At 36.3% G+C, this 22081-nt stretch overlaps 1 protein-coding gene across 1 annotated transcript in view; it reads left to right on the top strand.

The window, feature by feature from the left end:
* LOC106882398 (DNA polymerase theta) overlaps positions 1–22081 on the top strand; it is a 56130-nt gene that overhangs the window by 18139 nt on the left and 15910 nt on the right. Inside the window, exons 11-25 of the mRNA XM_052976522.1 lie at positions 382–522; positions 2721–2933; positions 5255–5397; positions 6574–6760; positions 8000–8160; positions 9150–9474; positions 10298–10541; positions 11923–14330; positions 14571–14699; positions 15895–16188; positions 17399–17611; positions 18364–18491; positions 19519–19888; positions 20565–20699; positions 21866–21945. Coding sequence (XP_052832482.1) covers positions 382–522; positions 2721–2933; positions 5255–5397; positions 6574–6760; positions 8000–8160; positions 9150–9474; positions 10298–10541; positions 11923–14330; positions 14571–14699; positions 15895–16188; positions 17399–17611; positions 18364–18491; positions 19519–19888; positions 20565–20699; positions 21866–21945 — 5171 coding nt within the window. The remainder of the gene's footprint in view (positions 1–381; positions 523–2720; positions 2934–5254; positions 5398–6573; positions 6761–7999; positions 8161–9149; positions 9475–10297; positions 10542–11922; positions 14331–14570; positions 14700–15894; positions 16189–17398; positions 17612–18363; positions 18492–19518; positions 19889–20564; positions 20700–21865; positions 21946–22081) is intronic.

Below are 22081 nucleotides of genomic sequence, written 5' to 3'. Positions count from 1 at the left end.
GTCGTATGTTTGGTAGAGAAATAGTAGTTTTGGCTGCTGTTTCTAATTTTCGGTGTGTGGTGAAGCAATATTTGTTGAACCCTAAATCTTTAATTATGTGTGTGTGTGTCTTTGCGTCTGTGTTTGTCCCCTCCCACCACTTGACAACTGGTATTGGTGCGTTTACACCCTTGCAGCTTAGCAGTTTGGCAAAAAGAGAATGATAGAATAAGTATCAAGCTTAAAAAACAAATAAGTACTGAGGTCGATTCGTTTGACTAAAAAAATAGTTTTTCAAGCTGGTGCTGCAGCATGGCCGCAGTCTAACAACTGAAACAGGTAGAAAAATGGAAAAGATAAAGATTTAAAATGTCTTCTTTGTTTCTTATTTCTTATGATCAGAAGAGAAAGTCACCACCTCTTTCCTGCCCATTGACAAAGAAGCAACTCATGACATCAAAGTTCAGCTCGAGAGAAGTCCTGCTGGTTTGGATTTCGTTTTAGGAAAAACTGTTCAATGTGGAGTAGCTTTTCATCATGCAGGTTAGTTCTAAATTGGTTTTAGTTTATTTTTGTTGAAATGAAATTAAAATTATTATTATTATTTTTTTTTTTGCTTCCATTTGTGGTTGGAAACTTATATCAAAGAAAACTTTGGAACAATTCTTTGCTTTTTAAGTTGAAAACTTACTTTAGAGAAATCCTCAGTTGGTTTTGATAATCAACATTTTATAATAGATTTGTCAGTTTGGTAAAATGACATCCTTGTGTGTCTCCATCATATGAATTTATCTGTGGTGTCTAACATTCTATCATATTTCCAGGGATTCTTTGAGCTTAGTGTTACGGTTCTTTCTTCAAAGGAATCCCTTAATCTTGGCTATGATCTACCTTCAGAGCTTTGATATAGGTCACTCTGAGCACCTGCTTAATTCATTATCATCACCTGGTCGAGCTTGCTGGGACATTTTTAACCTGCACGTGCCATCCATCTTGGTCCTGCGTTAGTTGAGCACAAAAACATAAGAAATGTAGAACTTGCAAAAACAAAGGCTCTGTAAACCAATGCCTTCACTCTGGAAATATGTGGATATTATATGTAGTGTTCCTAAGAAGAAGTCATATGTAGATGTAGTGTGGACAGCAGCAGCTGAAGGGTGATCTTTTTTGGATATGAGCGTGGCCGTTGCCAGTATCGCCTGACTGGCCTTTGTGCGGGTGACACGTAAAAGCATCCACTACACTCTCTGAGTGGTTGGCGTTAGGAAGGGCATCCAGCTGTAGAAACTCTGCCAAATCAGATTGGAGGCTGGTGTTGCCATCCGGTTTCACCGGTCCTCAGTCAAATCGTCCAACCCATGCTAGCATGGAAAGCAGACGTTAAACGATGATGATGATGACACAGATCATTGAAAGGCAGCTGACTTGGCTTCATCAGACATTGAGTCAGAGAAACACATACCAGCGTTCAAGACCGCCGCAAACAACAAAAGATCCAGGATGGTCACCTCTGACATCTCCACAAATGTTAAACCAGTGGCCGCTACTGACACCCCATATGTTACACCAATGTTCCTGCTGAATGTCAGGGGCCTTGTTACAATCCACTGGAGCAAAACCCCATATCTGATAGACTTAGTTACATGCAATCAAGTAGTATGCATGACACTAGCAGAAACACATCTGACTGCTGACCTGGCAGATGCTGAGATACACAAAGCATCTTGTATTTCAAACAGACAGGAGAAAAAAAATCTGTGTAGTTGTCACCCCTGTAGGCCTAAATCAGACTCAAACTCAGTTTGTGGACACACTAATAGTACATATTGAAAAAAATCAAAATGATAATATGTACTACATATCATCCACTGGATGGTCCCAGTTCTGGGGACTCATTTGAAGAGAGCCTCAAAAATATGGAGGACGACAGCTTTCACATAATTCTTCTTGGAGACATCAACCTCCCTAATACTGAATGGCTTGTGGGCCACCTCCTCTCAGGTATGTCACTACATGACTGGAGGTGAGCAGAGTCTCTGCTTGACCTTATAAATATGCTATTCATGGAGTAAATAATGTTCCACCCAACAAGAGGTAAAAGTGCTCTGGACCTCTACTTTACAAATAATGTGACACTCATCCATAATGTTAATGTGAAACTGGCAATTTTCTTGAACTATAATGTAGTAGAACTAACAATGTATGGTGCTTTGAAGTATCATTTCCTGGTTGGGTCCATGCATTTGTATTTGCTTGAGAGACCTGCATGTTCCTGCTTTGATCCAGGTGTAGCATGTGGCTGGGGACCCGAAAGATGGTAATCCATGCTCAGTTGGGATGAAGCCAGAGGAAACTCTGGTGAAAGATTGAAGCACTTCTGATGTGCAAATTGATCATTGGAACCAGGTATAGGGGGTGAAAGACCAATTGGGCCAAATATTAGCTGGTTCCCTCCAAGGCTTCCCTCAGGATAGCTGACACCAACAGGAGAATGACATGCAATTCCATCCCATAAAGCTAACAACTGGAGGCCCTGGGGATGTTGATGGCCTTGATCTACTCTTGAACTCAGAATGGGAAAAACAGGCTGCTCCTATCCCATTTGGAAGCAGTTGTATATTACAGCATGTATATATATGTATAGTTTTAGAATATTTGCTTGTTTTGGTTTATATATTTTTTTGGCATAATTAACCACATACATTTTCTATGATGACATCATTAAATTATAAATTTCACAGGCCTTACATTTGATGAGAGAGAAATTATAGAGTCAGCTTTTCGTGTTGGAATACTGAAGGTTTTGGTTGCTACATCAACCTTGTCTTCTGGTGTCAACTTACCTGCACGGCGAGTTATAATACGAAGTCTTTTGTTTTATGGGCAAGTCATTGATGCAAGGACGTACAAGCAAATGGTTGGAAGAGCTGGACGTAAAGGTGTTGATACAGAAGGTTTGTTGGTCTTACGTAGTTTATTTATGTATTGATGTGTGCATGACTGTTGTGGATGTTTTATGATTAAACTTCATGGAGTATCTTTTCATTAAAATATATTTTAATATGACTTTGGGTGAGTAACGTAACCTTAGATAGAATTACCATAGAGCAATGTCTCTCAGCTCTTTGCAGTTCAGTGCTCCCTTTCAAATGGCATTTTACCCCCTTTACATGTTTTGTCAAAAAAAAAAAAAAGGGAAAAAAAAATGCAGCTTAAGATCAATCAAAAGCTAATTTTGTTATGCAATGATTTATTATCAATATTTTCTTATACCAAAGCAGCAAGCTGGCAGAAATGTTAGCATGCCGGGCGAAATGCTTAACAGTATTTCGTCTGCCGTTATGTTCTGAGTTCAAATTCCGCCAAGGTCAACTTTGCCTTTCATCTTTTCGGGGTCGATTAAATAAGTACAAGTTATGCACTGGGGTTGATATAATTGATTTAATCTATTTGTCTGTCCTTGTTTGTCCCCTCTGTGTTTAGCCCCTTGTGGGCAATAAAGAAATAAGGAACGTTACCATGCCAGGCAAAATGCTTAGTGGTATTTCACCTGTCTTCATGTTCTGAGTTCAAATTCCACTGAGATTGACTTCACCTTTTATCTTTTTGGGGTCAGTAAAAATACCAATTGAGTACTGCAGTTGATATAATTGACTTAACACACCTCCCCTGAAGTTGCTGGCCTTGAGCCAAAATTCGAAACCATTATTTTCTTATACTAAAGCAGTGAGCTGGCAGAACTGTTAGCACACTGGGCAAAGTGCTTAGCGGCATTTCATCTGTCTTCACTTTCTGAGTTCAAATTCAGCCAAGGTTGACTTTACCTTTCATCCTTTCAGGGTCAATAATAGAAAGAAAGTACTCCCTTTTGACTATTTCATTAACCCAGATGGATATAAAGTAGATTTTGGTTAGATTTAAAACCTAGGAATGTATGATTTTTATTTTTGTTATATTCTTCTGTTTGTAACATTTATAATTTATAATTTTTTGTTATATTCTTCTGTTTGTACCATTTATAATTTATAATTTTTTGTCATATTCTTCTGTTTGTGACATTTATAATTTATAATTTTTTGTTATGTTCTTCTGTTTGTACCATTTATAATTTATAATTTTTTATTATGTTCTTCTGTTTGTGACATTTATAATTTATAGCCTGTTGTAAATTTGAACACGTAGCTTTGTTTCACATATAGGTTGTACAAGTCTCCAATTGTAAAAACTATTATAGAAATCAACTTCAGTTTTGAAAAGTTATCAAAACATGTAGAAAATAGAAAGAATTGTGTTAGTTCACTAAATATTGTGTAGGTTCTGACACAACAAACCTGTTCTTCACTTTTACAAAATTAATTGGAACTCATTTATTGAAGGTTAAATTACTTGATTACTACAAATTTGGTACTTGTTAATTTAAAATCAAAAGGTTTGATTAAAGTATGTTTCATATGCAAAGCATATTTGGTGCTCATTAACTAAAAGCTAAACTATTTAATTTAAGTACATATGTTATGTATCTTAATTGAAAGCTGAATTACTCATTGAGAGTATATTTGGTTCATACTTTGGTAAGGAACTGCAAGTTCATTCCCATATGCTTATTATGTAAGCTATACACTTTGCTTTGTTCCTTACTTCACAACATTTCCTCAAACTAAACTGAAGAGATTTACTAAAACCAAAACATGGTCCAGAGTTGCCAACCCTGTCTACTAAAGTTTAGACTCTCCTTCCCTTCAAAGCATTACCTATTTCATCTCTCATCATCATCATCATCATCATAATCATCGTCGTCGTTTAACGTCCGCTTTCCATGCTATAGCATGGGTTGGACGATTTGACTGAGGACTGGTGGACCAGGAGGCGACACCAGGCTCCAATCTGATTTGGCAGAGTTTCTACAGTTGGATACCCTTCCTAATGCCAACTACTCCGAGAGTGTAGTGGGTGCTTTTACGAGCCACCGGCACGAGGGCCAGTCAGGTGGGTACATGTAATCCCTTCTACTGAAGTTGAGTCTGTCTTACTCATCACCACATTACTTATTTAACATTTTAATTAAGACTGTTGGGGTATCAACTTATTAAAATAAATATATTATTTTCGTTTTGAAGTGTCCCCTTTTTCCACTCTTTGCTAAATGCACATCTTGGTTTATTAAAGTTAAGTTCACTGCATTAAATATATTTGCATTCACTGTCCTATGAAATCAATTTACTTTAATGTGTTCTGTGATCTGTATACAAACTAAAGGTTGCATGTTTTATTACAGGTGAGAGCATTCTTATATGTAAAGTTAACGAGAAGGCCCGTGCTTATGAATTGCTCAATGCTGCCCTACCTCCTATTAAAAGTTCTTTTATGAAATGTTTACAAGATGGACCGACGGCATCTTTGAAAAGAGCAATTTTGGAAGTAATTAGATAAGATTCTTGAGATTTTTCTAACTTTACTTTTTGAATTATTATTATAATTATTATTATTATTATTATTATTATTATTATTATTATTATTATTATTATTATTATTATTATTATTATTTAAGAGCTGCCATGTTCAGAGTAATGTCCAAAATAAATCAGGACAAACTTGATTCGAGAATGTAGATGATTTAGATCTCATATAGAAGCAGTTATTGAAGCTGAAGGTGGCTTTAAAAGAAGGTTTATTTTTATCCTCATTGCATTTTTTGATAATAAAGTTATCTGTTATTATATCTCTGTTTTTCTGATAAACAAATCTATCTTCAAATATCTTAAACACCCTGTATATAAAATGAAAACAGGAAGTTGGCAATATTATTTGGTATTATTTATTCACCATTACACATGTTTCATGTGCTAATGGGAATTACAAAATTGTACATGTTGGGTAAATATGTAAGAAATTTTCTGTTAGAAATTCTTCAGACGGAATCAAATAATACAAAATTTACATTTGGATGAAGCATTTATCTATATAGTTAGTAATCAAAAGTCATATAGTAAGGAGAAAAAATAACAAGCAAATCAAGTGTAGAGATCATGCCATAACAGACAATTGGAACTGGTCAGCTTCTGTCAAAACATCCAATTCATGCCAGCATGGAAAATGGATGTTAAACAATGATGATGATATACACTTTGGCACAAAACCAGTAATTTTAGGGAGTAGGTAAGTCAATTACATCAACCCCAGTGTTCAACTGGTACTTATTTTATCAACCCTGAGAAGATGAAGGGCAAAGTCGACCTTGGTGGAATTTGAATATATATATATACATGTGTGTGTGTGTGTGTGTGTGTGTGTGTGTATTAATGTTTGTTTTTATGTTCAGTTGTAATAAAAACAATTTTACATTAATTTGATGGGTTACTCTATACTTTTGTAGAGCACAAATTTATTATTCTTAAACAAGAATGTTGTTGACAGTGACTTCAAAGTTCCAGCCAGTCTGATGATGTCTTAGCTGGCTGAAACTTCAAAGTCACTGTCAGCAACGTTCTCATTTAAGAATAATATATATATGTGTGTGTGTGTGTGTGTATAATTATATGTATGTATGTATGTAATCTAACTAAATCTAACTAATTAATGCAATTTTCTTTTCAGATAATTGTGAGTGGTGCTGCTATTAGTGTGTCAGATGTTTCCCTCTATACATCCTGCACACTTCTTTCTGCATCTGTCGAAGATGAAGAAAGAAGAGGAAACAATGTTAGTCTGGTCTCGGAATGTATCGACTTTCTTAAAGAAAATGAATTTATTTCTATCCGGAACATCACAAAGGAAGATTCTGGTAAAAAGAATAATCGTATCTTCTATGTTAAAATCATTCTAATTTTCTTGTGCTTTCTTTTTACGGTGTTGTATATCTTGGTCTAAGTTATTACATGCATATTCTGGTTTTAGACTAGATACACTAATGCCTGCAGAAGTAACCAGGAAGGTTGGCAATTCATAAAACACTGGCTCAGAAAAAACGCCCAACATAGGCCTCTGTGAAAAAGCAAATACGAAACATTACTGCTGCTCATGGTGGTAGTGGTATAGAGGACTAGTAGTAGTTGTAGTAGTAGTAGCAGCAGCAGCAATGGCAGTAGTTGTTCAACATTTTTCATTTACTTAGTAATTTTTTGTTCACTGGGTCTCAGAATACATGCAGGAGATAGGAAAATAATATAATTCTTTCCTTTCTGGAAATCAATGAATATCTTAAAGAAACTGTGTACATGTTACATGTAAGGTAACATGTATACAGTTACCTTACATGTAAGGTAATATAGGGCATATAAACTGATAGATAACAGAATAAAATGCTTATGTGTATGTGTGTATATATATATATATATATATATGGGAGAATATACAACTAATAACAACAGACGAGGACAGGTGGTGTAAATAACAAAAGTATATATTAGTATGACGCTCGGGAATACGGAAAGTCTTTGACGTTTCGAGCTACGCTCTTCAACAGAAAAAATACGGAGACAAGGAGAAAAACACGGAGAAAAAAAATTGAATATATATATATATATATATATATATATATATATATATATATATATATATATATGGAGAGAGAGATTCATATTCATATAAGTTCATACATATAGGGATATGTATCAACTATTCATAGTATTTGTTGGTGCTGTTGCCATATAAAAAAGTATTCAGTCTCCTCCATAAAATGGTTGGCCTTTGGAAGGGCATTCAGCCATAAAAGCCATGTCAAAACAGACCTCACCAGTGCTGGTGCCATGTAAAAAGCACTCAGTTCACTCTGTAAGGTAGTTGGTATTAGGAAGGGCATCCAGTCATAAAAACCCTGCCAAAACGGATTCTGAAGTCTGGTGCAGTCTTCTGGCTTATTAGTTCCTGTCAAACTATCCAACCTATGCCAACATGGATAACAGGCATTAGATGACTGAGCAGGCAAATTTTATATGTCAGTCTTGACTAATTCACCCTGACTCTCAAGGTCAGCCATCATTATGAAATTGGTTTATTTGTATTGTTTTTTTCTATTTTACAGATTGTGCAGAAACAACTGAATCTTGTTTTTTCCCAACAAAGCTTGGTTCTGCTGTGTTAGCATCAGCCCTCTCTCCTGAAGAAGGCCTTCATGTATTCACTGAACTGCAGAGAGCACGAAGATGTTTTGTCCTTGAGAGTGAACTTCACATCCTTTACTTGGTGCATATTTTCTCCATTATATATTCTTCCAACTTTTATATATATATATTTAGTTATTGATTCATGGAAGTGAGAGGGGTGTAAAAACTAGTTGAACCTTTATAATTATATAAATGGTGCTCTCAATTCTACCTGAGGGAAGGGAAAATACAGTAAGAATAAACACTGAAATATTTTTTTGGAAGGAGCTACAATTCTCTTTGAGGATCTGAAATTATTTTATCACATTTTTGTTTTGTATCCAGTCCATGCATTTAAAATGGTTGAGAATAGAACGGGTGTTGACTCATGAAACTGCTCCAAAAAAAAAAAAAAAAAAAGAAAAGGAAAAGGTATGATGAGAAGAAACATAGATTTCACAAATCCCAGTGCAGAAGAGCAGAAGAGTAAATCTGAACAAACCACTGATAGAGGATGGAGGGGCCTTTCTAATCCTGTCACTGACTTCATCTCTGGAACTAGTGGGGTGTTAAAATGCACCCAGCCTAAGGATTGCATCTGACTGGTTTGAGTGTAAAACAGGTAGAATATTTGAGCTGGATCATCACCATTTAATATCTATTTTCCATGCTGGCATGGGTTAAATGGTTTTGACTGGTATTGATAAGTCGGATAGCTGTACCAGGCTCTAGTCTAGTCTGGTTTGGTTTGGTTTCTACAGCTGGGTGCTTTTCCTAACACCAACCACTCCAAGAGTGTACTGGGTGTCTTTTATGTGTCACCAACACGGGTGCCTTTTACATGTCACTAGCACGGGTGTGTTTTATGTGTCACAGGCATGGGTGCTGTTCACATGTCACTGGCACTGGGTACAACCACCATTTCAGTCTGCAATTATGTGGTTGGAGGGATCATATTGTTAGTAGAAACCATTGCTTTATATTGTAATGCTGGTCAGTTAATGTGGTGTGTTAGCAGTTAGTGATAATATGGACACACTGACCATTGTTATGGATGGTTTGTAATCTAGCTCTCTGTCTTCTACTTAGGTGACTCCTATTTACAATCAAGATATAGCTGCTAACCTCGACTGGTATAACTACTACTGTCTGTGGGAGAAACTAGACCCGGGTCAGCACCGTGTGGCTGAACTAGTTGGAGTGGAAGAAGGTTTTATTGCAAAAGCTATCAGAGGTTACATCCCGGTGAAAACTTCCAAACAACTACGTACATTGAATATCCACAAGAGATTCTACACCTGCCTATGTCTGAATGATCTAGTACAAGAGATGCCACTCAGTGAAGTTGCTAAGAAATACACTTGCAGCAAGGGGCAACTCCAGTCACTCCAGCAATCAGCTGGTACATTTGCTGGTAACGTTCTTTATCTTTAAAATGAATATTTCCTTGACTAATTTAATTTTCATTTTATGTCCCTGCCAGCATGAATTAGTTTGTTTTCATTATCACCATTTTTATGTCTGCTTTTTTCATGCTGGCATGAGTTGGACAAAATTACAACTGCAATATTTTACAGCTGGACATCCCTCTTGATGCCAGCCTTTGTTTTCTAAGTAGCGTATTTTATTTCATGTCTTTACACATCGAACTGCTACTGAGAGACGTCAACTTATGCCAATGGTCCAACTCACCAAATTTTATGTATTGGTAAATTAAAAAGAATTTTTTTTTTTAACTTTATTACAAAATAATAGTTATTTGTTTGTAAGCTTAAAATAGGTTTTTATTAACTGTCTTATTGAAAATACATTCCTAAATAAAGTACAGCACTGGGGAATGGCTATTAGCAGTTTAGACTAGGCTAGGCCAGGCCTAGCCTAGCCTAGCCTAGCCTATAGACAAGCAATTTGACTTAAGTCGTGTCTCCTGGAACCAATTAATGACTTAGGGTGAGGCATACCTGTGTACACATACACACACGATAAGTTTCTTTCAGCTTCTGTGTATCAAATCCAGTCACAAGGCTTTGGACAACCCAGGGCTTTAGTAGAAGACACTTGCTCAAGGTGCCATGCAGTGGGAGTGAACTGTGAACATATGATAAAAAAGTAAATTTCTTAACCACACAGCCACACCTGTATATATTTAGAGCTCTATATATTTATGTACATTTCCATATATATATTTATGAAGGGATATATTAAAAATGACTAAATATTTCATGTTAATTTGTCAGGGATGGTCACAGTATTCTGTGCTCGCTTAGGATGGACTATGCTTGAAGTTCTTCTCTCCCAGTTTCACAGTCGTCTGACATTTGGTATCCAACCAGAACTATGCGACTTAGTGCGTATTTCACTATTGAATGGCCAACAAGCTAGATTACTGTTTTCTGCTGGTTATACTTCGATTGCTGATCTTGCCACAGCTGATGCCACCCAACTTGAATTTGTTCTTCACACTGGAACCCAATTCCAAAGGTAAATTATTTACTTCAGTAAGTACAACAATTTCTATATTTTTAAAATTAAAATTTTGTTGACTCTGCTTTTCTTATTGCTTTTGAAGTCGATGCGGACTATGGCCAAATGATTGATGTTATATACGCGTAACATTCCTTCATTGGACACTAAACTCTGCTTGCGAAAACATGGTGAGGCAAGTGAAATCGAAATCGAACTAAATTTGTAGGAACACTAAACTCGGCTTGCGAAGACCTGTTGGGGCAAGCAAAAGCGAAATCGTGATGGCACCTGTACCAGTGGAGCACTAAGAGCATCGTCTGAGTGTGATCGTTGCCAGAGCAGCTGTCTGGCTTCCATGCCGGTGGCACGTAAATAGCACCAGCGTGATCGTTACCAATGTCGCCTTCCTGGCACTTGTGCCAGTGGCACGTGAAAAGACATTCGAGCGAGATCGTTGCCAGTGCAGGTGACACGTAAAATACACCATTTCGAGCGTGGCCGTCGCCAGTACTGCTTGACTGGCCCTCATGCCGGTGGCACATAAAAGCACCCACTACACTCTCGGAGTGGTTGGCGTTAAGAAGGGCATCCAGCTGTAGAAACTCTGCCAAATCAGATTGGAGCCTGGTGTCACCTCCTGGTCCACCAGTCCTCAGTCAACTCGTCCAACCCATGCTAGCATGGAAAGTGGACGTTAAACGATGACGACGACTGTACATCCGTCAGATCAGCAGTTTCAATATAAGAAGACTTGTGGAATAAAATGTATCTTAGTTATAAACAAGTATGTACTGATGTCAAGAAAGTGATGAAACTTGGGTTGTTAATTAGTATTATGTTAAACTTGTGATCCATTAAAGTGTTGATTCTATTTCAGTTTGCTACTTTAATGCGATTTTGTAATATTAAACATTTGTAATGTGCCTGTTTACAAATAACCTATTTAGATTTGCTCCCCACAAAACAATCTCTATGTCTTGCGACCAGAGACAGTAAACTATTTAACATTCAAATTGTTTATACTAGAATTTTAAGAGATTTATTGGACTTGTTCATTGTTTCTTCTTGTGGAAAAAATAGTACTCAAATACCAAAGATAGAGTAATATGCTTTTTATTAAAGCCAAAAAATGATCTTCACTAACTGATACTCATAGTTTCATGTTACTGTTCACCAGAGACTTATATATATATATATGTGTGTGTGTGTGTGTGTACACACACTAGCATACATTGTATACATATTGAAGATTACATATATGTATATATGTGAGTTTGTGTGTGTGTATATACACACATTGCATGTGTGTTTTGTATTCTGTTACTTCATTCTGAGTCCTAGTTAAAAATCAATTTTGATAAGACTTCTGATTTATATATATAATTTTTTGTTTTAGTAATAAACAGACCGAAGATGAAACAGAATGGGAGGCTTTGAAGAGATTACGTAAAAGTCGTTGTATTTGGTTACATGGCTGTCAAGGCATGACTGCACAAGAAGCAGCATTAAGAATTATCAAAGAAGCTAAACATATCATTGAAGATGGTCTTGGTGGAGTTGAACTGAAGTGGACTGAGTCTGCATCAGTGCCTCAGGTCTCTGGCTTAGCACAGACAATCACGCATTTCAGAAATGAGCCAAATGCTTATAATCTAGAAATGAATCCTAATTCTAATTTACCTGAAAACCCTCATTTAACGAAAATTGGGAATCACTTGGTAGATGGTAATAATCAATCAGTCACTAATCTTTCAGTTAGTAACAGTCATTCTGGTGCTGATTTTTCTACTTCGACAATCAACTCTTCAACAAACATATTAGGGAAAACAATTTTAGATTTACAAGAGAAGCAATGTTCTGAAAATCTTAATTCTTCTCAAGAACCTATTCAAAACATTACCACAGCAAATCACTTATCGAGCACTACTTGCAAATCTACAATATCCAAGCCTGAAGACTTGGTTCATTCTAATGCAAGAACTATTTTCCCAGTCAATAGTAATAATATATCTGAACCAGACCGCACAAAGAACAAGGACAAAGTTTTTTCAAATGTTGATGATATGGGAAGAGACAAGAACCATCAATTGAATTCTTCTGAGACGAAACTCTTGCTTCTCAGATCAAGTAGCAGTAATAAAAACAGAACAGAAAACTTAGAAAGGTTTTCCCAAAATATGACTGAGGTTCAGGAGAATGTATGTGAGCCATTACTAACTTCTAATAGAGGAGAATTTCATGATCAACTGAAAACTGTAAGTAGAGAGTCACATGTGGAATCCAGTGGTAAATCTAATCAAAACAATCCAGAGAATTCAACCGATGTTGATTTCTGTGGAGATATATCGAATTTAGATATTTTTGTTGACAGTTTTGAACTGGACACCCAGATGCTTCTAATTGCTGAGAAAAATGTTAATGAGCCAAAACAAAAAGTGACTAGTAATCAAGAAACTTCTCCACTTCTTTTTGCTGAAAATAAACATCCCGAAACTAGAGCCAGAGTTCAAGGAGATAAATGTATTCATTTTGGAAAGCAATCATCATTAATGTCTGAAGATGCTAAAGAAGTATTTGAAAATTCTTGTTTCACAGTTCAAGATAAAGAAAAATCACCGAATTTGGAAATATTTCAGACTTCCAACAGCACCTTTGAAGTATCATATGAACCCAGTTTATTGTTACCTGCTAGCTGTCATGAGAGGATTGCGTACAATGAAAATCTGAGTTTTCATAATTCTTCAGTTGAGGAAAATGATTTATTTCAGTCTTTTGAAGAGAATGAGGCAAAAAACACATGTTCATTTGATAGTAACAGATCTGCCAAGGACTATGAAACAAATAAGTATATAAACCAATCTAATGAAGACCTATTTACACCTTTGCCTGTTGATGTTTTCGAGAATCAAAATTGTTCTGATAAAACTGAAGATGTATTTGGTGAATCTCTTACTGCAACTTTGATAGAAAAAATTCTTCCAGCCGAAACAAAGAATGCTTTTGGAAAGAATTATCATTCTGAAATTATAAAAGTAAACGGTATAAATAGTAATGCTTCTGCTAATGCATTAGAATCTCAAAAAAATGTTACAAGTAGACAGTGTCGCAGGAATTTAGATGAGTCTATGATTTCCATTAAAAAACGCAAAAGAAACTCTTCTAACTCCGAAACAAGTTTCTCTGAGGATAAAAGTGAGGAAGTCAGTCTTATGAATTATGATAACAGCAACAATGATTTTATTCCATCAACACCTCCAGATCTTTTTTCTTTATCTCTTGATCTTTCTACCGTTAGTACTCCAACTCTTTTTCGTAATAAAGGTTCTAAAACTATGGAGGTTAGTTCATCTTCAGTATTAAATAAAAAAAATAATAATGAGAAAACTGGCCAAGTTTACTCTACAACAAACTCTTCTGCTACAAAAAGTTTGCATTCAAAGAAAACTATGAATGCAGGCTGTCATTCTGATACAGCTTTAACAACAACAGACCAATTTACTGAATGCTTAAAAAAATCCAATATGAACTCTGATTGTTTAAAGCCTACAGAAGTTGATGGAATTGAAAACCTAGAAGTTTTAGATATTGATCAACAGGCAAATAATAAAGTGGTCCCCTTGTGTGATGCTAGCCAACCATGCTCTCAAGCAGAATTTACCATTATTGATGTTTGTTCCAGTCACAGTCTATTTGATACTTTTATAGCTGAATGGCTTACCAAACAAAAATACGCACTATCAATTGGTTGTGAAAATCTACCACCACTAGATGCTGACGCAGGAATTGGGGCAAATTTTATGCAAGGTAAGAGTCCAGTGTATTTAGTTGGTGATGAAACATTCACTTATCGTGTGTGAAAGACTGAGATTTCAATTTAGCTCAAAGATGTGTGAGACTTAATTAAATTCTGTGTAATAACTTGACCAGCTGAATGTTGTATTTGATAGTAGACTGTTAAAACAATAATCACAATTTATATTTTTTTGTCTTGTCCAATAATTTTATTTAGTATTGATTCTGAGAACAAAATTTTCTGTTTAAAAGGAGTCCCATTGAAATATTTGAATGATAAGAATACTCTAAAGTTTGAAGGTTCACTTGTGGCTGGTTTTGCTGTATGCTGGAACAAACACGATGCTTATTATGTAGCCTTAACAAAAGACAACTCAATAGGTGAGTCATAAAATTTAAATGAACATTTACTGTTGTTAACTACTGAGCCGGAGGAGGCGACGAGAAGACAGAATTGTTAGCTCACTGAGTAAATGCTCAGTGGCATTTTGTTCGTCTTTATGTTCTGAGTTCAAATTCTGCGATGGTCGACTTTTTCCCTTCCATCCTTTCAGGGTCAATAAAATAAGTACCAGTTGTGGACTGGGGTCAAAGTAATCAACTTATCCCCTTCCCCTGAAATTTCAGGCATTGTACCTTTCGTGGAAAGGATTATTATTATAAAGGCAGTGAACTGGCAGAATCATTAACACATTGAGCAAAATGCTATGCGGCATTTTGTTTCTCTTTACATTCTGAGTTCAGATTCTGCTGAGGTCAATTTTGCTTTTCATCATTTCAGAAGTGTTAAAATAAGTACTATTTGAACATTGGGGTTGGTGTAATTGACCTACCCTCTCCCTTGAAATTGCTAGTCTCGTCACTCATTTTGCACTCCCAATATTATCCCTTATCACTTTAACATCTATTTCTTGTCTGTTCTTAATGTTTGCTGCTCCTGTGCTGCAAAGTCTGCTTTCTCTGTTAGTCTTAATGTGATACTACTGAAGATCTTACCATCATCATCATCATTGTCATTTAATGTCAGTTTTTCATGCTGGCATGGGTTGGACAGTTTGACTGGAGCTGATATGGTCATGGGCTGCACCAGGTTCCATTGTCTGTTCTGGCATGATTAGCATACTGAGTGCATTTTATGTGGCATCAGCACCAGTGTTTTTAATGGGACTGCAGTATGAATGCTTTTTATGTGGCACCTGCATCAGTATCAACTTTGTCTTCCTGGGTCTCCCTCTTCCACAAGTTCCATCCACTTTAAGTGGTTAGCACTTCTGTATGCAATTATCTACAGCCATATGCGTCACATGACCAAACCAGTAGTCTCCTCTCTTGCATACTGCATCTAATTCTTATGCTTAACTTTTTCCTCAATACACTATTGCTCTGTTCACATGTATATTGAAATTGCACAGCCAGAAGAGCATGTTGACAAACTACAATATTAATTAATTAATTATTCTGTCACTAATTGTTGTTTTTCCTGTAATTGTTTTATCATACATTATCATACTCTATATTATTTTATCATACTCTGATTTATCATTTTCTGTTTTTGTTTGTTCAAATATTTCGATAGATGAACCTGATGACACTCTTGCTCCACCACCAATTGACGCAACCATTAGCATCGATGAGAGACTCCAGGCACTTAGAAAGATTTTTACTGCACACAGTCGTAGTGATATAAAAATTGTAGCATTTGATGCAAAGGCAACTTACCGTGCTGTAACCACTACTATCTCTGTGGCACCCAGATATACCTTCATGGACCCGAAAATTGCTAGTTGGTTGTTAGACCCTGGTGCAAAAGAGTCTAACTTTCACCAACTAATCTTCTCCTATCTGCCATCAGTAAAGCATATTCTTGATGGTGAGTTAGTGTTTCTTAATTATTTATTATCTTACTTAATTTAATCCTTTAGCATTTAAACTGGCCTTATCCAGCCCAAATATGCAACCTGTTTTACATTTAAACCAGCCAGATCCAGCCTCTCACACCTACCCTGTAATGTCATTTTAAAAATAACAATCACATCATCTAAATTTTGAAGCTATGTGATAATACATGGTTAATTCAAAACAATGAGAATAAATAAGCATTGCATTTCATAGAATAATCTGAATGCTAAAGGGTTCAGGCTGATGGAGTGACCGATTGCTTGTTTGTGGCAACATTTTATAACTGGTTACTTGTTTCAGGCAACATTTTATGAAGATTGCATGTTTGTGGCAACATTTTATACTGCTTGAATTGCTTGTGACAACATCTTGTAGTAATTGCTTGTTTCAGGCAAAATCTTGTAGTGATTGCTTGTTTGCTGACGTTGGTGTTTTGATAAATCTGGAGAAATCACACAAGATATTCTTTTGAGACACCATTCTGAAAGACAGGTGCAAGACATTTTGCTATACGTAGGCTTGATACTGTCGAACATATTTTGAATTAATCTACACAAAAGTTTATATTGAGGAGGATTGTTGGAGAACTGTTCAATGATACCTTGTGATATTTAGTTACGTATCTTTGACTCCACCTAGGTCACTGCTATCTTACTTCTTTCCAGAGTCAATGAAGTACCAGTCATATAATAGGACATATGCAATCAACAATTTTCCCTCCTCTCCGAGCACTTTCACACACATGTAGAAACATGATAGGAACTTCCGCCAATCAAATTCACCCACAAGGCTTTGGTCAGCCTGAGTCTATAGCAGAAAACACTTGCCCAAGGTTTCATGCAGTGGTATGGCCCTTGCCAAAAAATTTGTAGTCTTGTATCTATGTTAAAAGCCCCGAGAAAATGCCTAGTGTTAGTTGTTTTGGCTCTTTACCTGCTAAGGTACACAACTTTATTCTCTACATATTTTATTAAGTTTTCATAATAACTATTTAAATTAGTGGTTCTCAACTGGTTCAGAATTACTGCATGTTCCTAAGATATATTTTCAAAGGGCTCAGAATCTGTTGTAGTCTTTTAACCCATTTTAAAGCCAACGAGCATATTACAACACTTGCTACATACAACACTGAGATTTTATCCCAAAGACTCTGTTATATTTCTCATTTCCTTTTGTTTCAGATATCGGTGGAAGTCATGGTCATGGTAGTTTAGGATTGACCCCAACAAATACCAGCTGTGGGAGACGACGTTGCACTACTGAAGCTGTCTTGATATGGCATTTAATGAAACATCTTGAAGAAGCTTTGACAGAAGAACAGTTGTATGAACCATTTATTAATGTTGAGATGCCTCTCATTAATACAATTAGTCGAATGGAGCTGAATGGATTTGGTATATTTTTGTTTGTTTTCTCTCCACCATTCTCTTTAGCTATTTATTAAAAGACAATATTTATCTTTATTTTTCTTAATTTTCCTAATCTTTTCCACTTTGTTGCCCTTTGGGAAAATATCTTCTACTATAGCTTCAGGTTAGCCAAAGCCTAGTAAGTGAAATTTTAGAAGATGAAACTTTGGAAAACACATTGGAGGTACCATTCCTGTTCTTGGGTAGTAGTCTTAATCCGTTACCCATTCGTTTCCCAGTTTAAAACCACCTCATGGACCTTGGGTGGCTTTAGCAGAGTTCGCACTGTTATAAGCTGGACTGGCACATAAAAAACACCTTTTAGAGTGTGGCCGTTGCCAGTACTGTGTGACTGGCCCACGTGCCGGTGGCACGTAAAAGCACCCACTACACTCTTGGAGTGGTTGGCGTTAGGAAGGGCATCCAGCTGTAGAAACTCTGCCAGATCAGATTGGAGCCTGGTGCAGCCTTCTGGCTTGCCAGTCCTCAGTCAAATCGTCCAACCCATGCTAGCATAGAAAGCGGACGTTAAACGACGATAATGATGATGATGATAAGCATTTGGGCTCACTCACCATTCTTAGAATAACTTCCTATTTTCTTCCTACCATTCTCAGCCTGCCTTTCACCTTCTGACTCAGCCATTTAAGTAAAATTTAAAAAACCCTCCACTTTCTTTACTAAAACTGTAAATTATTCTCTTCATCTCTTAAATTTTTCACTTTCTGTCACCCCAGGATTCAGCACTGAAGAGAGTGAAGTTCAGAAGAATATCCTGCAAGCCAAAGTCAGCGCTCTCGAAGAAGAAGCTTACAGTCTGTCTGGTCATCCATTCAGTTTGTCATCAACAGATGATATTTCAAAGGTATGTGATTTGTTTAAATCAGTAATTCTCAACTGGGGTCTGTACAACCCTTAGAGGTCCAAGCAAGCAAAATAGCTAATTGGGGATCTACAGCCAGAGCCAGATTATGACCTATAGAGGCCCTATGCACTTAAAAGATTTTGGTGTCTCCATATATATGGAATTCAAAATATAAACAATGATAAAACACATTATAAATTTTTATTTTTCAAAATGAATCAAAACTAACAGTAAGATGGAAAATAATGTTTATTTTTGTGCCAGTACTGCCAGACTGGTCCTCGTGCCAGTGGCACGTAAAAAGCACCCACTACACTCTTGGAGTGGTTGGCATTAGGAAGGCATCGAGCTGTAGAAACTTTGCCAGATCAGATTGGAGTCTGGTGTAGCCATCCGCTTCACCAGTCAGTCCCCAGTCAAATCGTCCGACCCATGCTAGCATGGAAAGCGGACGTTAAATGATGATGATGATGATGATGACTTCCACTTTACTTTTATTTGAAAAGTTTTCTCTCACTTTTTTTAATTGCAGTCTTTGATCAGCTCCCAAAAATTAATCTCACGTAACACATCTGCTTCTCTACTTAGAAGAGATAAGACACTCTGAATATTATTTTAGCAAGTTTAAAGTGATTTCTTTTGTGCTGTAAACTATTTAGCTTTTCTGTGGTGCCCCCTCCCCTTCCCTTGATGCCCTAGGCACGTGCATATTTTGCTTAATGGTTAATCCAGCGCTGTCTACAGCATTATTTTAGGGGTCCCTGATAAAATTTTGATTTAAATGTATTTATTGCAAAAAAACAGCTAGGCTTCTTTCTCTCATGTTTTACCAAGTTTAACATGTTCTTTCAGAGAGTGATCTGTGATAATGAGGAAGAGAGAGAGAGAGAGAGAGAGATGGGGAGGAGGGAATGAAAAAGAAAGCGATTGGTTGAAGGTAGATCATGGTAAGAGAGAGTGTTGGGTGTCGTTTTGCATACCTTTAATTTTAATCTTGATTTTGGTTATGATTATTTTTTGTTTTTAGGTTCTGTATCTTGAACTACAACTACCTGTAAATGGTAACCCAAATACTGCTGGTTCAAAAGTACCTTATAAAACTCTGGGACCAAAAAGAAGGCATGCAGGTTTTAAATCTCATTTCAGCACTTCCAAACAAATCCTTGAAAAGCTCAAAGTGTATCATGGATTGCCAAGTGTGATCGTAGAATGGCGTCAAATTACAAACTCACTCACGAAAGTTGTATTTCCGCTATTAAAAGCTAAGGTACACTTAGCCAAAATGAACATGTATCGGATATTCAGTATTTGCCAGCTTCACACAGCAACTGGACGCATTAGTATGTTTGACCCAAATCTTCAGAACATTCCCAAAGATTTTCAAATTGATCTGCCAGGTCAGTTGTTGTTGTTGTTGTCGTTGTTGTTGTTGACATCGTTGTTGTTGTTGTTGTTGTTCCTACTCTTCGCCCAGATCAACCTTGATTAATCCAGACTAATGATCAAAGGCTTTACTTCACTTATTTATTCATCACTCTTGTGCACTTGACCCTTTTATATTCAAAGCGGTCATATCAGGCTGAAATCTTCTACCTGTTTTATGGTCAAACTGACTAGATCAGGCCTCTCACACCTACCCTACAATGTCATTCTAAAAATAAATAATCATGTCATTGAAATTTTAAAGCTACAAGATAATATTTGATAAATTCAAAACAATATGAATATAAAAAGTACTACTTTTGACATAGTAATCTGATTTCTAAAGGGTTAAGCAATCATGTTGGTGTCATCATCATTATCATCAACATGTCAACAAAGAAGCTTCTACATGGTCACTTAAACTGCTAGAAATAGCAGATAACTACATTATGTAATATAGTGTCTTGGACATCGATTAAATAATAAACAATGATCATGATTGAAACACCTTTGATTAAAAGCCTGCTAGATCTTGGGGCTGAATAATAACAACAATTATTACCTACTTTCTGTATTTTATCCATATTTCTTGTTAGTTTTTAATGGTTTTAGAATTATCACCAAAATACTGGAAACAATTTATATTTTTAGATGTAATAAAGGAAACTCCTGTCCCTGTTCCTGATTCAAGAAAATCAAAATATCGTCATTGTAAGCGACAGACGAAATCCAATTGTGGTCAGTCTTTTGCTGTCAGCATGAGAAATGCTTTTGTTCCTTTTGAAGGTAATCTATGTTATTTCAGACAAAAGACAAATAATCTGTAGCCTTTGCAGCCCTTAAGCATGATTAAAATGTCTGGATTTTGCGTTAAATCAGTTCTTGGCAACCTTTTCTCACTTGCGGTACTCTTATATTCTTTTCAAAATTTGGCAGCACACCTGAACTAGAAATAGAGCTAAAAGTATGGGAAAGAATTATCTTCAGGTTACATTGTGGCACACCTAGCATCATCTAGTGGCACACCAGTGTGCCATGGCATACCGGTTGCAGAGCATTGCTTTAAATAGATAACTTAGCACTGGTGCTTGAGCCATATAAAAAGCATTGGTGATGGTGCCATGAAAACACTGGTGATGGTACCATGTAAAAAGTCTTATTTTAAAGTAATTTATCCAAAATGTGAATTTCATCATCATAGTCATCATTTAACATTTGTTTTCCATGTTGGCATGGGTTTGATAATTTGACAGGAGCTGGCTTGGTAGAAGACTCCAGTCGTCTGTTTTGGCATGGTTGTTATAACTGGATGCCCTTCCTAACACCAACCACCATACAGAGTGGACTGGGTACTTTTTACGTGACACCAGCACTGGTGAGATCTATTTTGGTGTGGTTTTTTACAGCTGGATGCTCTTCCAAATGCCAACCATTTTGCAGTGTGGAATGGATGCAGTTTATGTGTCACCACCAAGTAACTTGCAAGACAGATCCTTTGAGAGATGAGGTATTGGAGGAGGTGGCCTTGTGCCAGGTGATGAAAGGTTAGAGTTTAACAGAGGGACAGAAACAGGTGTCTTGCTGTAGAGGAATTTATCTTATTACATTTATTTTAGATATTAAACTCGAGCAAGGCTGCTAATATTTAATAAAAATTTCTCTCATGGTTCAGTATGAGCATCCAAATATAAAGAAAAGGTTTGTCTGAAATCTTATTGCAACTGATTTAAGAAAAGAAAAGAAAATTTAACCATTAGCATACTTAGGTGCATCATGTTGCCGTGTAATTTTACTCTCCTGTAGTTGTAGGCACTTTGTGTTGCATCGAGTGGAGAGGAAAACTTACATGGTGACATGATGCGTTCAACATGCTAAAGGTTAAATACCTTTATTTTATGATAGTTTAATTAATTTTTATTTTCTGAAACTTTTTTTTAATCTTATTTGCACAGTATCTTGTTTTGCTTTATATGACGCAGTGGTTCTCAACCTGTTTTTACCCATGGGGCGCTTTGATTCCTATTTTACTCATGTGGGCCCTCATAGACCCTTTCAATGTTTAAAAAAATCCCATTATAATTTTAGAATTAAATATTATAAGAAATTGTATAAAAAACAATTGTGAATATATTTTGTGTATTGTAGAAATATAACCAATTTTATTGCAG

Source organism: Octopus bimaculoides, chromosome 24, assembly GCF_001194135.2.
Source record: "Octopus bimaculoides isolate UCB-OBI-ISO-001 chromosome 24, ASM119413v2, whole genome shotgun sequence".
Classification (NCBI taxonomy): Eukaryota; Metazoa; Mollusca; class Cephalopoda; order Octopoda; family Octopodidae; genus Octopus; species Octopus bimaculoides.
Note: the sequence above shows the minus strand (reverse complement) of the source record. Positions and strands in the feature narration are given on the sequence as shown.